The sequence below is a fragment of the Lepus europaeus genome, chromosome 22 (genome assembly GCF_033115175.1).
Source record: "Lepus europaeus isolate LE1 chromosome 22, mLepTim1.pri, whole genome shotgun sequence".
Classification (NCBI taxonomy): domain Eukaryota; kingdom Metazoa; phylum Chordata; class Mammalia; order Lagomorpha; family Leporidae; genus Lepus; species Lepus europaeus.
Genome location: NC_084848.1, coordinates 37,113,493 through 37,131,238, shown reverse-complemented (window position 1 = coordinate 37,131,238; position 17,746 = coordinate 37,113,493). Strand labels below are relative to the sequence as shown.

The 17,746-nt window shown below is 41.4% G+C and overlaps 1 protein-coding gene and 1 pseudogene across 1 annotated transcript in view; both read left to right on the top strand.

Moving 5' to 3' along the window:
* C22H14orf39 (chromosome 22 C14orf39 homolog) overlaps positions 1-6,102 on the top strand; it is a 68,156-nt gene extending 62,054 nt beyond the window's left edge. Inside the window, exon 20 of the mRNA XM_062181492.1 lies at positions 5,951-6,102. Within this exon, the coding sequence (XP_062037476.1) occupies positions 5,951-6,102 (152 nt within the window). The remainder of the gene's footprint in view (positions 1-5,950) is intronic.
* A 528-nt stretch (positions 6,103-6,630) lies between these two features.
* Positions 6,631-17,537, top strand: LOC133751448 (serine palmitoyltransferase small subunit A-like; annotated as a pseudogene).
* Positions 17,538-17,746: the final 209 nt, after the last annotated feature.

Below are 17,746 nucleotides of genomic sequence, written 5' to 3'. Positions count from 1 at the left end.
ACATTAAGAAGAAAAATCAATATTATACATCTAATTATGTTTATAAAAATAAACCTATTTTAATATGGCTTGACTAAATTGTTCTCTACAGTTAGGAAAGGTATTCAAAGAATATAAGAGTAATACTCCAAAATCCATGTGGTTTTCATGTATTCTTAAAGTTTATGTCTAAGACAACAGCTCCTCAGTGGGCAAAACTATATATACTAATCTGTATATACACGTGACTGCCTATCCAATTATCTAAAACAAAATGAAACATGAGTTTATATCACTAACTCCAGCACCATGAGGCTCATTCTACCATTCCCTTTTTGTTCATTTGTAACTACTTTATCTGACAGTAAGAAACCTGGCTATTATTATCTACACTATGTAAATACTTTCTTATTCAATCCTAGTGTACGTTAAAGCCATTTCAGAATTGCTACCCAAGGCCTATGAGAGACAAATTTATCTACCAGGGTATATTTGTTTCCTGTGGCTGCTGTAGCAAATTACTACAACCTTTTGGACTGAAACAACAGAAATTTATTCTCACAATTCTAGGGAAAAGAAGTCCAAAATTGGTTGTACTGGACTGAAACAAGTTGTCAGGAAGGCCCGGCTTTCCAAGGCTCTCATGGAGAATCTGTTCCTTGCCGCTTTGAGCCTCTAATGACAGCTGGCATTTCTTGGTTTGTGGAAACATTACTTCAGTTTCCAAAGCCAGTGTGTTACTTAGAGTTCTCTGGAGAAATAGAATCTACAGCATGTATCTATACTTTGTGTATTATCTAAGATCTGTTATGTCTAGGCATCCATCTATATGGATTTATTTTAAGGAACTGTCAGGATTGTGGAGCTGGCAAGTCTGAAATCTAGGACAAGCTGATAGGCTGAAAACTCAGGTAAAAATTAATTCTACTTTCAAGTCCAAAATCCATAGGACAAGCAGCCTGGAAACTCTGGCCAGGTTTCTGTGTTGCAGTATTAAGATTGAATTTCCTCTTCTGTACATTTCTGTCTTTGCTCATAAGGCCGTCAGCTCAGTAAATGAGGCTCAACCACATTATGGAGGGTAATTTACTTTACACAAAGTCTTCTAATTTAAATGTTGATAGAGCTAAAAAATAACTTCATAGGAACATCTAGAATGGTATTTGACCAAACAACTGGGAAGCATATCAAGTTGACATAAAATTAACCATCATTGCCAGCCTCTTAATACTGCTTTTGATGTATTCCACAAGTTTTGGTATGTTGAGTTTTCATTTTCATTTATTTCAAGAAAGTCTTTTATTTCCTTTTTAATTTCTTCAGTGACCCATTGATCATTCAATAGCATGTTGTTTGATTTCCAAGTATTTATGAATATTCTATGTTCTTCTTGTTGGTTCCTAGTTTTATTTCTTTATGAGAAAATACATGATATGATTTCAAAATTTTAAAATTTGCTGAAGCTTGATTTGTGGCCTAATATGTTTGGGTCTAGCCTAGAAAAAGTTCCATGTGCTGATGAGGAGAAGGTTCATTCTGTAGCCACTGGGTGAAATGTCCTATAGTGTCTGCTAGGTCCATTGGCTTAAAGTATATTTCAACTCCAATGTATCTTTATTTCAATTCCGATGTATCTTTATTGAGTCTCTGATCTGCCCACTGATGTGAATGGAGTGTTGAAGTCACCCACTATTATATTGGAGTCTATCTCTCCCTTTAGGTCTAATAGTATTTGCTGTATATATCTGGATGGTCTTGTGTTGGGTGCATATATGTTTATATTGTTAAATCTTCTTGATGAATAGAATGTTTTATCAAAATATAATGTCCTTCCTTATCTCTTTTTACAGTTCTTGATTTAAAGTCTGTTTTGTTTGTTATCAGGACAGCTATGCCGGCTTGCTTTTGGTTTCCATTTGCCTGTTACGTCTTTTTCCAACCCTTCGCTTTCAGTCTGTGTATCTTTGTTTGTGAAGTGAGTTTCTTGTAGGCAGCATATGAGGGGGTGGGGGATAGTTTTTTATCCCTTCAGCCAACCTAAGTCTTTTGGTTGGTGAATTTAATCTGTTTGCATTCAATGTTAGTGTTGATAGATAAGAACTAAGATCTGTAATTTTGTTGATTGGATAATGATTCTACCTGCTCTGTCAATGAATGTGCTGGTGACATGTGTTTCATGTTTACTTCTTTTTTTTTGTTGTTGTTTTTTTGTTTTTGTTTTTGTTTTTTTTTGACAGGCAGAGTGGACAGTGAGAGAGAGACAGAGAGAAAGGTCTTCCTTTTTGCCATTGGTTCACCCTCCAATGGCCGCCGCGGTAGGCGCGCTGCAGCCGGCACACCGTGCCGATCCGATGGCAGGAGCCAGGTGCTTCTCCTGGTCTCCCATGAGGTGCAGGGCCCAAGCACTTGGGCCATCCTCCACTGCCTTCCCGGGCCACAGCAGAGAGCTGGCCTGGAAGAGGGGCAACCGGGACAGAATCCGGTGCCCCGACCGGGACTAGAACCCGGTGTGCCGGCGCCGCAAGGCGGAGGATTAGCCTAGTGAGCCGCGGCGCCAGCCACCATGTTTACTTCTAATGCAGGACAACTTCAGAAGAATTTCTTGTAAGGCTGGTCTGGTAATGGTGAATTCTTTCAGTTTTTGCTTATCTGGAAAAATACTTTCTCCTTCACTTTTAAGGGATAAGTTCACTGGATATAAGATCCTTAGTTGGAAGTTTTTTCTTTTAAGACCTTGAATGTATCACCCCATTCTCTTCTGGACTGTAGAGTTTCCACTGAGAAGTCTGATGTTAATTTAATTGATTTCCCTTTATATATAATTTGACGCTTTTCTGTTATTTTCTTTAGGATTCTCTCCTTGTCTTTAACTCTTGACAATTTGATAACAATATGCCTTGTGAGAGTACCTTTTTTGGTTGAGTCTGCTTGAGGTTCTTTGAGCTTCTTGTATCTGGAAGTCCATGTCTCTTTCAAGACCTGGGAAATTTTCAATTATTACTTCATTTAGCAGTTTCTCAATGACTTTTTTTCTTTTCTTCTCCTCAGGAATACCTAAAATATGAATATTTGGCCATTTAATTGTATCCCATATTTTATGTAGACTTTTCTTCATTCTTTTCATCTTTTTTCTCTTTGTTTTGCCTGATTGGGTTATTTCAAAGTTCTTGCCCTCGAGGTCAGAAATTCTTTCTTCCACTTGGTCTATTCTGCTGTTAAAGCTCTCATATTTTTTATTTCACTGATTGAACATTTCATCTCTAAAATTTCTATTTGGTTCTACTTAATTAGTTCTGTCTCCTTAGTAACATTTTCATTCATGTCACTCATTGATAACCTCATTTCTTTAATCAATAATATTCTCTCCTTACATCTTGTTCAGTTTCCTTACAGTCATTTCATAGATTTCCTTCAGTTCATAAAGGAAATAAATATTGTGTTCTTTTGGAGGCATCATGCTACCTTGCTTCTTCATGTCTTCTGGATCCCTATGTTGATGTCTGCCCATCTCGTGTACTTATCCCCTTCTCTCCTTTTTTTTTTTTAACTTTTATTTAATAAATATAAATTTCCAAAGTACAGCTTTTGGATTACAGTGGCTCCCCCCCCCCCATAACTTCCCTCCCACCTGCAACCCTCCCATCTCCCACTCCCTCTCCCATCCCTTTCACATCAAGATTCATTTTCACTGGTGCCATGGCTCAATAGGCTAATCCTCCGCCTGTGGCGCTGGCACCCCAGATTCTAGTCCGGGTTGGAGCGCCGGATCCTGTCCCTGTTGCTCCTCTTCCAGGCAAGCTCTCTGCTGTGGCCCGGGAGTGCAGTGGAGGATGGCCCAAGTGCTTGGGCCCTGCACCCGCATGGGAGACCAGGAGAAGCACCTGGCTCCTGGCTTCGGATCAGCGTGGTGCGCCAGCTGCAGCAGCCACTGGGGGGTGAACCAATTGAAAAGGAAGACCTTGCTCTCTGTCTCTCTCTCTCACTGTCCACTCTGCCTGTCAAAAAAAAAAAAAAAAGATTCGTTTTCAATCATCTTTATATACAGAAGATTTAGTATATATTAAGTAAAGATTTCAACAGTTTGCACCCACACAGAGACACAAAGTGTAAAGTACTGTTTGATTACTAGTTATACCATTGATTCACATAGTACAACACATTAAGGACAGAGATCCCACATGGGGAGTAAGTGCACAGTGACTTCTGTTGTTGATTTAACAATTGACACTCTTGTTTATGATGTCAGTAATCACCCTAGGCTCTTGTCATGAGTTGCCAAGGCTATGGAAGCCTTTTGAGTTTGCCAACTCTGATCTTATTTAGACAAGGTCATAGTCAAAGTGGAAGTTCTCTCCTCCCTTCAGAGGCCTTCTTTGATGGCCCGTTCTTTCCACTGGGATCTCACAGAGATCTTTAATTTAGGGTTTTGTTTTGTTTTGTTTTGTTTTTAATTTTTTTTTTTACCACAGTGTCTTGGCTTTCCATGCCTGAAATACTTTCATGGGGTTTTTAGCCGGATCCAAATGCCTTAAGGGCTGATTCTGAGGCCAGAGTGCTGTTTAGGACATCTGCCATTCTATGAGTCTGCTGTGTATCCCACTTCCCATGTTGGATCGTTCTTTCCTTTTTAATTATATCAGTTAGTATTAGTGTTATGCCCAGATTGCTAGATCCCTGCAGAGACCCCCAGAGAGTTGATCACACCGAAATGCAAAAGCAAGTTTTATTCAGGAGTACAAGCTGTGACAGGGACCCCATCCAACCAACCAGCGCAGTGGAAGAAGTAGGGAGGTCCCAGTCTTAGGGAAAATTTTAAAGGAAAAAACCACAGGGTTACATCAGCAGGGGCTTACAGTATGGGGGCTTTTGGTGATTGGACGGGGCTGTTTCAGGTTGCTCTTAGTCAAACGGGGTGGTCTCCAATTGGCTTGGGTTCAAGAAGTTACTTTATTTAGCAATCTCTACTGAGCTGTCCTTGGTCTACTGAGCTAGCTTTTCTTTGTAAGCTTTGATATCTCCAGAATGCCTGAATGCCTGCTTTTTTTATTTATTTATTTATTTTATTTATTTTTTTTTTTTGACAGGCAGAGTGGATAGTGAGAGAGAGAGACAGAGAGAAAGGTCTTCCTTTTTGCCGTTGGTTCACTCTCCAATGGCCGCTGCGGCCGGCGCATCACACTGATCCAAAGCCAGGAGCCAGGTGTTTATCCTGGTCTCCTATGGGGTGCAGGGCCCAAGCACCTGGGCCATCCTCCACTGCACTCCCTGGCCACAGCAGAGAGCTGGCCTGGAAGAGGGGCAACCGGGATAGAACCCGGTGCCCCGACTGGGACTAGAACCCCGTGTGCCAGCGCCGCAAGGCAGAGGATTAGCCTGTTAAGCCACGGTGCCACTGAATGCCTGCTTTTACAAGGACTTGGGTCTGCTACCGGAAACAGAGGCTGCTTTTTTTATTGTTTTAAAATGGAGTCACTTTGGCTCTTCATTAGTAGACACTAGTCTTGTTTATGTGATCCCTTTAACTCTTAATCCTACCATTATGATCAATTATGAACTGAAACTGATCACTTTGACTAGTGAGATGGCGTTGGTACATGCCACCTTGAAGGGATTGAATTGGAATCCCCAGGCTTCTAACTCTACTGTTTGGGGCAAGTCCAATTGAGCATGTACCAAACTGTATATCTCCTCCCTCTTTTATTCCCACTCTTATATACCTTCTCTTTATGGAGTACATTTTATTGGAAGAGTTTATGGTTTACCCGGAACAGAGTATCACTTGGCTTGTTGCTTTGGCTTTGGTTCTAAATGAGCCCAGGCATTGTAGTTTCTGAGTGGTTTGTTTTGTCTTAATCAGTGTCAGCTGTGTCTGTAAGTGACACAATGAACTACTCTGCTGCAGTTTATAGGGATAGGAGTGTGGCTTTGAGATGAATAAGGGTTTCCTTGGGTGTGTCTCTTTTGCCCACAGAGTCCGATGTCAGTCGCTCTGGTGAATGTGATAGCAAGGGCCTTGTTCTTGGTGCTGAGGGAGACACGGGTGGATGCCCCCTTGTCCTACTGGCAAGCCTGAGTGATTCTGGTGCTTGTGGAACCAACTTCTGTGGCCCTAGGACTGTGTGATACAGATGGACCATTCCTCAGGTCCTGCTAGGAAGTTCAACTAGTGCTGTGGCTTGTAATACCAACAGCCCTAGTCTGAGGGCTACAGGATGTTAACTGGACCCTATTCCAGTCCTACAGGGTGACTACTAGGTATACAGGAGATTTTACTCTGGAGGATATGAGTCCAGAGAGATGGAATGTAAGTAGGTTCTTCTTTATGTCCATCAAGTAGACTCCTGTGGCACTGAGCAATTTAGAATGAATTGTTACAGCCATGGTTTTTCAGAGTGTAGTGGAGTCATTACCCAGAGCTCCCAGGGTGGGAGTGGAATGTTTTATGAGCTGCTCTTGGTGTTAGGCCCTAGGCAGCTTACATGAATCCCCCAGCTCATGTAGAGTGGGTGAGCGTAGCTCTGGGGCTAATGTCCAAAAACTCCCACGGTCTCAGGATTCAGAGGATCTGTCCTTTGTCCCGCACGCTGCCCCTGACTTTGACTGTGATGCTGGTAGAACAGAGGCTCTCTGCATGGCTTTTTGGGGCTGAGTATGGTGCTCTGTGCAGGAGGAGAGGAAAGGAAGGAGCGTCCCTGCTCAAGCCTGGCAGTTGCTCAGATCCCAGTCAGCTCCCAGGCTGAAGTAAAAGTCTGGGTGCCTGGAGTTTTGTCTCAGCTAAAACTGAGCGGTGCTGCGTGCAGCAGTCCCTTCCTACTTTAGGGAGGTTGCAGTGGTCTCTCTCCTCTCCTGTTGTCCTACAGAGTCTTCGTTGTTTTGTTTTGTATTTTTTTTTTCACTTTGCTGAAAATTTCTGTCAGACCACTGGAAATATCCTTACTTTGTTCTTTTCCTATCTCAGAGCAGCTGAAGTTGGTGTGACTGTACCCTATTCAGCCATCTTGGCTACCCCAATACATTTTCTTGTTGTTGTTCATTTTTATAGCTGTGATGTAGCCTTGTATAGAGACTTTTTTTAAACCCAGAACCCTTTTATTTAAGGTATAAAAACTTCATGCATTTCATAAATACAAATTTAGGCACATAGTGATTCTTCCCGTCCTCCCCTCTATTCCACCTGCACTCCCACCCTTCTTCCTCTTCCCTCTCATTCCCATTCTTATTTTTTACTAAGATCTATTTTCAGTTGACTTTATACACATAAGATCAATCCCACATTAAGTAAAGAGTTCAACAAATAGTGTGGGGAAAAAAAAAACTGTTCCTCAACAGTCAAGACAAGAGCTGTTCAAAATCATCACATCTCAAGGTTAAATTCACGTCTAAGATTACCTTTTAGGTACTCTATTAGTTATCACAAATCAGGGAGAATATATTATATTTGTCTTTTTGGGACTGGCTTATTTCACTAAGTATAGCGATTTCCAGTTGCATCCATTTTGTTGCAAATGACAGGATTTCTTTTTTTTTTTTTTAACCACTGGGTGGTATGCCATGGTGTACTTATCCTGTAAGCTCTTTATCCAGTCTTCAGTTAATGGATCTGGGTTGATTCTATATCTTAGCTGTTGTGAATTGAGCTACACTGAAGAAGATCCTGGCTCCTGGCTTTGGATGAGCCCAGCTGTGGCCCTTATGTCCCTTTGGGGAGTGAACCAGCAGATGGAAGATCTCTGTCTGTCTGCCTATGCCTCTCTGTAACTGTCTTTCAAATAAATAAATAAATATTTTTAAAAACATATGTATTTTAAGTTTTTTCAACTTTACTAAAGTAACATTGACAAAAATTATATTTTATGTGTACAACATAATTTTTAAAGATTTATTTATTTGAAAATTAGAGCATCAGAGAGGGAATAGAAAGAAAGAGAAGAGGGAGATAGAGATCTTCCACCTGCTGGTTTACTCCCCAGATGACTGCAATAACCAGGAAGTTCTTACATGCCACAAGATGTATGAACCTGTAGGAAATCATGCTAAATGAAATGTCACAAAAAGATAAATACATACTATATGATATGAGGTATTTACAGTAGTTAAAATCAGAGGCATAAAGTAAAATGATATTGCCAGACACTGGGGAATTATTGCTTTATAGGTGTAGGGTTTCGGTTTTACAAAATGAAGAGTTATTATGGAGAATGATGGTGGTGATGGTTGTATAACATTATAGATGTATTTAGTATCACCAAACTGTACACTTAAAATGCAGTAATCCCCCCTGATTTTGTAGAGGGTATATTCCTAGCCCTAGTGTATGTCTGAAATTATGGGTCATACCAAATCATATATATGTACTATGTTTTTTTCTTATACACATACATAATAATAATTTACTTTATAAATTAGGCACAGTATGAGGTTAACAAAGTTAATTGGTAATAAAACAGGAATATTGTAACAATACACAATGAGAAAAGTGATGTGAGTATAGTCTTTCTAAGATGGCTAATAAGTGATCAATGGGAAGGTAATGTCTACAGCATGGATATCCTGGACAAAAAAATAATTCATGACCTAGGTAGGCAGAGCAGGACTTCCATAAGTTACCCAGAAGAGGAGTGGGGTAGGGAGCACATAGCCTCAGGCTTATATGTTGTTTCTGAAGTTTTTCATGTAATATTTTTGGATTGAATTAACCATGAGTAACTGAAAATGTGGAAAGTAAAACCACAGATAAGTGGGGATTACTGTGGTTAAGATGGTAAATTTTTATTTTATGTATATTTTACCACAGTAGAAAAAATTGATTTAACCAGTGGGTGAGAGCTCTCTGTTTATGTCTCCCTGTCTTTCAGATAAAATGAATAAATAAATAATTATTTTATCTTATTAAATAATTTTATTTATTTGTTTATTTATTTATTTATTTAAAATGCAGAATTACAGAGCAGGAGATAAAGAGAGTGATCTTCCATCCTCTGGCTTACTCTCCAAATGGCCACAATAGCCAAGGTTGGGGCAGGCTAGAGCCAGGAGCCTTATCCAGGTCTCCCACATGGGTGTCAAGGGCCCAAGCACTTGGGTCATCCTTCTCTGTTTTCCCAGGCACATCAGCAGGGAGCTGGATCAGAAGTGGAACAGCCAGCACTTGAAGCAGCACCCATATGGGATGCTGGCACAGCAAGCAGCAGCTTAACTGCTGCACCACAGCTCCGGCCTCCAATAAATAAATATTTAAAAAATAACAAAAAGTTGCAAATATTAATTTCTAGTAAGAACATTATTCTATGTAAGCAAAATACCATTATCACACTTAACAATTCTAATGCTGATATAAGAATATTATTTAATATGTAGTTTATATTGGAAAAATTAAAAGTAAGCATCAAAAGAGTAACATTGCACAGAATAAACTGTTAACATTTTGGTATTTCATTGCAATGTATGTATATATTTACATAGTTGAACACAAATTGTATGTAGTAGTGCTTCAGTTTTTTGATTTTTTTCAACCAGCAGAGTATAATACAGATTCTAAGATGGCATTAAACATGCTTTATAAAAATAAAAAGTGATGTGTCTAGAAGCAGAACTGCTGAGCTGCAAACAACCTGGGTGTGAGTCAGAGAATATTAGGACAAGCCTGTCCACCAGGAATATAGATTTGATTGCATGTGACTTGTGTCAACTTTGGAGAAATCAAGAGCAAAATGTAAAGCAAGGCAAAGGAAATGCTTTTAAATGAGCCATTCAGCCTCTAAGGCAAGTTACACGGCAGCACTTGAAATTCAAAGGGAAAGCATCAACATGCCAGGTTTAACCATCTTTAAATCACACATCACTTATTCACTCATTCCTTCACAAGATCAGAAGTTTTATTTCTAAAATTTTAATAACAGCAATTATTAGCACTATCTGGGCATTTAGCAGTTACAGAAGCTCTACTCAGTTACCTCTTCGGGCCCCTGAAATTCTAATACTCATTCAGAGGCCACAAAATATTAATCTTTATATTTTCCATTCACCAAAAAGGATTTAAAAACTGAATCAGCATGGTAGGAGATAGCTTTCTACTTTTATAATGTAAATCTGTACATTCCAATCTGCTCTAAACAGTAGCATTTATGTCTTGTTTTCCTACTACACTTTAGTGCATTAATGCTATAATACACAAATAGAGAGGTTTCATTCCTTGGGCTTTAAAGTTAATATAAATATCACAGTTGAAAATCTAATAGAACACTGAAAAAAAGTAAAGCCAGTTAAATGGTGAATTGCCTTAATACCTACATTGAGTCAATCTTTTAATTATAACCAAGACAAGTGATTTCTGGTGGTATGGTTCAGAACTGTTAAGAAAGCCGGTCCTGGGGCCAGCGCTGTGGCACAGCTGGTTAAAGCCCCTGCCTGAAGTACTGGCATCCCATACCGGTGCCAGTTCAAGTCCCAGCTGCTCCACTTCCCATCCAGCCCTCTGCTGTGGCTGTGGCCTGGGAGGGTGATGGAGGGTGGCCAGAGTCCTTGGGCCCCTGCACTCATGTGGGAGACCCAGAAGAAGCTCTTGGCTCCTGACTTCAGATTGGCGCAGCTCCGGCCATTGCAGCCAATTGGGGAGTGAACCAGCGGATGGAAGACCTCTCTGTCTCTACCTCTCTCTGTAACTCTTTCAAATAAATAAGTAAATCTTTAAAAAAAAAAAAAAAAGAAAGAAAGAAAGAAAGCCAGTCCTGTTTAAATAAACATCCTTAAGTCTCAGAGTTCAAAAAGCTGCCTGTATTTCACTGGCAAATATTTCCAGCGAGATGGTAGAATAGGAGCTTCCAGTGCCTGCCCCTTGTGGAATCATCAATTTGAACAACTGTCCACATGAGAAAACAGCTGCACAGGAGTTCAAGGATCCAGATGAGCGAATGCAGCACCTGAATGGGGCACAGAAATAAGAAAAGAGGCACTGAAGGGGGCAGAACAACAGTCTCCCCTCACCCAAGCCTCAGCTCTGTAGCACAGACATCTCTGCACAGAAGGAGGGTGAGGCCTTAGCTTTGCTACAGCGAAGCACCAGGCCCACCTCAGTCAATCCTGGTGCCACGATTGCCGGGCAGCTCCAGCTCCAGGCCTACCCCAGCACCAGGCTAACATAACCTCAGGTTCCAGGCTAGCTAGGCCTGCCCCAGGATGGCTGTTAGAAAAAGACAAAAGATTTATTTGAAAGACTGAGTTACAGAAAGAGAAACACACATAGAGAGATATCTTCCATCCACTGATTCACTCCCCAAATGGTCACAATGTCTAGAGCTGGGCCAAATCAAAGCCAGAGCCAGGAGCTTCATCTGGATCTCCTACAATGGTACAAGAACTTGGGCCATCCTCTGCAACTTTTCCAGGCACATTAGCAGGGAGCTGGATCAGAAGTGGAGCAGCTGTAAACTTGAACCAGTGCCCATATGGGATGCAGGCTTGTAGGTGGTGGCTTAACCTGTTGCACCACAGCACCAGCCCCATATGGAATTTTTTTTTAAGATTTATTTATTTTGCTTGAAAGTCAGAGTTATACAGAGAGAGAAGGAGAGGCAGAGAGAGAGAGGTCTTCCATCTGCTGGTTCACTCCCCAAATGGCTGCAAAGGCTGGAGCTGTGCAGAAACGAAGCCAGGGGCTAGGAGCCTGTTCCAGGTCTCCCACACAGGTGCAGGGGCCCAAGGACTTGGGCCATCTCCTACTGCTGTCGCAGGCCACAGCAGAGAGCTGGATAGGAAGTGGAGCAGCTGGGTCTCGAACTGGCGCCCATATGGGATGCCGGCACTGCAGGCTGGGTTTTAACCCACTGCACCACAGCACCAGCCCTGCCCCATATGGAATTTTTAAAAAATTTTTTGGATTCTTCATTAGTGGTGTATAGAAATGAAACTTACTTTTGTATGTTGACTTTGCATCCTGCTGCTTTGCTAAAGTTATTTATTAGTCCTAGCAGAATATTTTTGTGTGTAGAACTTTTAGGATTTTCTGTGTATAAAATCATATCATATGCAAACATATAATTTTACTGCTTCCTTTCCAATTTGGAGGCCTTTTCTTCTTTTTTGTTTTCTCCCCAATTGCTCTGGCTAGAACTTCCAGTATTGTGTTGAACAAAAGTAAGAAAAACAAGAATCCTTGCCTTCTTCCTAATGTTGGAGGAAAGCTATCAGTCTTTTCACCTTTGGCTATGATGTTCCCTATAGACTTCTCTTATATTCTTTTTATTACGTTGAGGTACTTTTGTTCTATTCTTAGTTTGCTGTTTGTTAAATCATGAAATGGTATTGAATTTTGTCTAAAACTTTTTCTGCATTGAGATGATCGTGTGATTTTTGTCTTTCAATCTGTGTGGTTTGTTTCATCAGTCATAGGTTGAGCCATCCTTGCATTCCAAGAATGAGTCCTATTTGGTCATGGAGTATAATCTTTTTAATATGGCACTGAATTTGTTTGCTAGTATTTCATTTACACTTTTGCATCAGTGTTCATAAGGGATATTGGTCTTTAGTTTTCTTTTCTTGCAATGTCTTTGGCTTTATTGCCAAGGTAATGCTTACCTCACTAAGTTAAACTCGGGAGTTTTCCCTTCTCTTCACCCTTTTGGACAAGTTTTAGAAAGACAGGTGTTCTTTAAATGCTTGGTATGACTCACTTGTAAAGTCGTCAGGTCTGAGGCTCTTATTTGTGAGGAGATTTTTGATTGCTGATTCAATCTCTGTACTAGTTACAAGTCTTCAGATTTTCTGTTTCTTCATGATTTAATGTTGATAGGTTTTGTGTTTCTAGAAATTTGTCCCTTTCATCTAGGTTACATGATTTGTTGGTGTATAGTTTTTCATAATGCTGTATTTTAATGTTTTTACTTCTGTAGAATTAATACTAATGCTTCCACTTCCATCTGTGATGTTAGTAATTCAGGACTTCTGTCTCTTTTTCTTAGTTTATCTAGCTACAGTTTGTCAATTTGAACCAATTTCTGATTTAAATGACTTTCTAAAATGTTTTCCTCTTCTCCATTTCATGTATATATGCTCTAATATTTAACATTTCCTTCTTTATAGTAGCTTTGGGTTCTGTTTCTTTTTCTAGTTACCTAAGTTGTAAATTAGATTATTGATCTAAGATCTTCCTTGTTTTCTTTTATCAACATAGCCTGTTTATACACATTTATGGGGTACAGGATAATTTGATGCATCTATGCAATATGTAATAATCAAATTAGCATAATTCAAATTTTTATCTTCTCAAACATTAATCATTTAATTGGGAACCTTCATACTCTTGTAATTATTTTGAAGTATTTAACAGATTATTGTAGACCATAGTTGCCCTTCTAGGCTATAGAACATCAGAATATTGTGCATTTTTTAAAAAGAACTTATTTATTTGAGAAGCTGAAAGATAGGCAAACAGATACAGGGAATCCCCATATACTAGTTCACTCCACCAGATGCCTGCAATGGCCCATACTAGACTTGGTTAAAGTTGGGAGCTGGGAACATATTCCAGGACTTCCAGATAAATGTCAAGAACCCAATTACTTGAGCCATCACTGTTTCCTCTGAGGGTCTACATTAGCTGGAAGCTGGAGTCAGGAGCTGGAGAGAGGTATTGAACTCAGGTACTCTGATGTGGAATGCAGGCATCTTAACCAGCATCTTAATCTTAAGTTTTTTTTATTGGAAAGGCAGTTACAAAGAGAGAGGGGGAAAGACAGAAAGAGATTTTCCATCCTCTGGTTCATTCCCTGCAGATGGCTGCAACGGCCAAAGCTGCGCTGGTCCGAAGCCAGGCCGATCCAAAGCCAAGAGCCAAGAGCTTCTTCTGGGTCTCCCACGTGGATGCAGGGGACCAAACACTTGAATCTTTTGCTGCTTTCTCAGGCACATTACAAAGGATCAGACATGGAACAGTCAAACTCGAACCCAGAGCCCATATGGGATGCCCAGAACCCATATGGGATGCCAAGGCTGCAGAAGTGGCTTAACCTGCTGCACCACCATGCCGACCTCTACCCCATGTTTTTTAATGCAAGCATCTTTACCTATAAATTTTCTCCTCATACTGGGGCTAGCATTTTGGCATAGAGAATTAAGCTACCACTTACAATGCCAGCATCCAATTTGGGTGCCAGTTTGAGTCCTGACTGCTCTACTTCTTGCTGATCCAGCTCTCTGCTAATGGCCTGGGAATGCAGTAGAAGATGGCCTAAGTGCTTGGGCCCCTGCACCCATGTGGGAGACCCAGGTGAAATTCCTGGCTCCTGGTTTCAGCCTGGTCCAATCTTGGCTGTTGTGGCCATTTGGTGAGTGAACCAGCTGATGAAAGATCTCTCTCTCTCTCCCTCTCTCCCTCTCTCCCTTTCTCTCTCTCTCTCTCTGTAACTCTGCCTTTCAAATAAGTATATAAATCATTTTTAAAGATTTATTTATTTATTTGAAAGTCAGAGTTACACAGAGAAAGGAGAGGCAGAGAGAGAGAGGTCTTCCATCCGATGGTTCACTCCCCAATTGGCCACAACAGCTGGAGCTGCACTGATCCGAAGCCAGGAGCCAGGAGCTTCTTCTGGGATTCCCTTGCAAGGACTTGGGCCATCTTCTGCTGCTTTCCCAGGCCATAGCAGAGAGCTGGATTGGAAGTGTAACAGCCGAGTCTCGAACCTGTGCCCATATGCAATGCAGGTGCTTCAGGCCAGGACATTAACCCACTGCACTACAGTGCTGACCCCTAAATAAGTATATAAATCTTAAAAAAAAAACTGTTGAGATTTAATTTGTAAACTAATATGTGGTCTTTCTGAGAAAACGTCTCGTGTACTTGAGAAGAATGGGTATGCTATTGTTATTGTACATGTTTTGTATAGGTCTGTTGTATCTAGTTGGTTTGTTCTGTTATTTAAGTCCTCAATTTCCTTCCTTATTTTCTGTCTTGTTCTAGCCATTATTAAGAGTGAAGTATTGGCCGGCGCTGCGGCTCACTAGGCTAATCTTCTGCCTGCGGCGCCGGCACACCGGGTTCTAGTCCCAGTCAGGGCCCTGGATTCTGTCCCAGTTGCTCCTCTTCCAGTCCAGCTCTCTGCTATGGCCCGGGAAGGCAGTGGAGGATGGCCCAAGTCCTTGGGCCCTGTACCCGCATGGGAGACCAGGAGAAGCACCTGGCTCCTGGCTTCAGATCAGCGTGGTGTGCCGGCTGCAGTGGCCATTGGGGGATGAACCAACGGAAAAGGAAGACCTTTCTCTGTCTCTCTCTCTCACTGTCCACTCTGCCTGTCAAAAAAAAAAAAAAAAAAAGAGTGAAGTATTGAGTCTCTGTGAATAGAACTCTGTGATTCTTCCTTTAGTTCTGTCATTTTTGCTGCATTTTTTATGGTTTGAATTTAGAGGTATAAATGGTTATTATTGGTATATCTTATTGCTATATTGAACCTTTAATTAATAAAATAATATATTATTATATGATGTCCTTTGTCTCTTGTAATCTTTTTATTTTTTTAAAAAAGATTTATTTATTTTACTTGAAAGTCACAGTCACACAGAGAGGGGAGAGGCAGAGAGAGAGACAGAGAGAGAGAGATGTCTTCCATCCGATGGCTCACTCCCAGATGGCTGCAATAGCCGGAGCTAAGCCAATCCGAAGCCAGGAGCCAGGAGTTCTTCTGGGTCTCCCACATGGATGCAGGGGCCCAAGGACTTGGACCATCTTCTACTACACTCCCAGGCCATAGCAGAGAGCGGGATCACAAGTGGAGCAGCCGGGTCTCAAACCGGCGCCCATATGGGATGCTGGCACTGCAGGTAGCAGCTTTACCCGTATACCACAGTGCTGGCCCCCTTGTAATCTTTTTTGATACAAAGTTTGCATTATCTGATATTGGCACAGCCATCTTTCCTCTCTCTTGCTCACTCTTTTCAGTAGATTATCTATTTCTATTCTTAACTTTCAATTTGTGTCTTTGGATCTAAAATGAGTCTCATGGGGCCAGCATTGTGGTTTGAGTCCCTGCTGCTCTACTTCCAATCCAGCTCCTACTGATGCACCTGAGAAAGTAGTGGAAGATGGTTTAAGTGCTTGGGCCACTGCACCCACGTGGCAGACCCAGATGAAGCTCCTGGCTTCAGTCTACGCCAGTCTTGGTGTTGCAGCCATTTGGGGAATAAGCCAGTGGATGGAAGATCTGTCTTCTCTCTATCTGTCTCTCCCTCTCTCTCTAACTCTGCCTTTCAAATAAATAAATCTTTTAAAAAAAATGAGTCTCATGTAAACCACATATAGTTGGAAAACTTTTTTTTTTAATTTTTTTTTTTTGACAGGCAGAGTGGACAGTGAGAGAGACAGAGAAAAAGGTCTTCCTTTTTCCATTGGTTCACCCCCCAGTGGCCGCTGTGGCCGGCGCACTGCGCTGATCTGAAGCCAGGAGCCAGGTGCTTCTCCTGGTCTCCCATGGGGTGCAGGGCCAAGGACTTGGGCCATCCTCCACTGCCTTCCCGGGCCACAGCAGAGAGCTGGAATGGAAGAGGGGCAACCGGGATAGAATCCGGCGCCCCAACTGGGACTAGAACCCGGGGTGCTGACGCCACAGGCAGAGGATTCGCCTATTGAGCCGCGGCGCCGGCCTTTTTTGCCATCTTGCTCTTTGTTTTCTTTAGACCTTAAGCCCCTTGTCCCTCATTTCCTATATTACTGTCTTCTTTAGTATTTAGCTGACATTCTGTAGTGAAGCTTTTACATTTCCTTCTCATTTCCTTTTGTGTATGTGCTGCAGCTGTTTTCTTCGTGATTACTATGGGTAATTTACATCCTAAAGTTGTGAAACTCTAATTTGCATTTTTACTAGCATAATTTCAATGGCATGCAGAACAATCTGCTTCATGGTAAAATATATATTATTTATTTAATTTATTTGTCAGGGAGGGAGGCAGAGAGAGAGAATGCTGTCATTCTTTGCTTTATTCTCCAAATGCCTGGAAGCTGGGAACTCGATCAGGGTCTCCCACATGGATGCAAGGAACCTGCTACTTGAACCATCACCTGTTACCTACCAGGGTGTGTATTAGCAGGAAGCTAGAATCACAGAGGAGTTCAGACTCAAACCTAGGTACTCTGATGTTGGATGCAGGCATCTTAACCATGTCTTAACTGCTAGGACAAATGTCCACCCCAAAACTCTGCTCCTTTAACAGTACCATCACTGCCCCCTTCAGTTGTTGTCATAAAATTACATCTTTTATATTTTATGCCCCCAAACAGAAACTAACAGTTATTTGAAATGTATTAATCTCTTAAATTATGTAGAAAGCAAATGTAGAGGGACGGCCAGCTGGACAGACTAACAGAGGCTCGTGGCAGGGGTGGTGCTGGCACAGTGCTGGAAGCACACGTCCTGGGTCTACTACCAGTACCTGCTCATCACGCTGCAGCCCTGGGAGCACACTGTGTTCAGTGCCATGCTCGTTTCCATTGTGGGGATGGTGCTGACATGGGATACGTCTGTACGTCTCAGCACATCAAGGGGATGTTGCACTACTTTGAAATTGTACAGTGACCTAGATGTGACCAGGACGGAGAGGTTCCTTGCAGAAGACCCACCTTACGAAGTTGGAATGAGACTGTCCAGATGTCAAAGGAAGCTCTACTAGGTCGCAGATGTCAGCATAACCAACCTTATAAAGACGAAAATTCGTGAGTAGAACAGGAAAATTATCTTAACTTGTATGTTGTGTTCTTATTTTTAATTTAAAAAGAGGCTCCTAT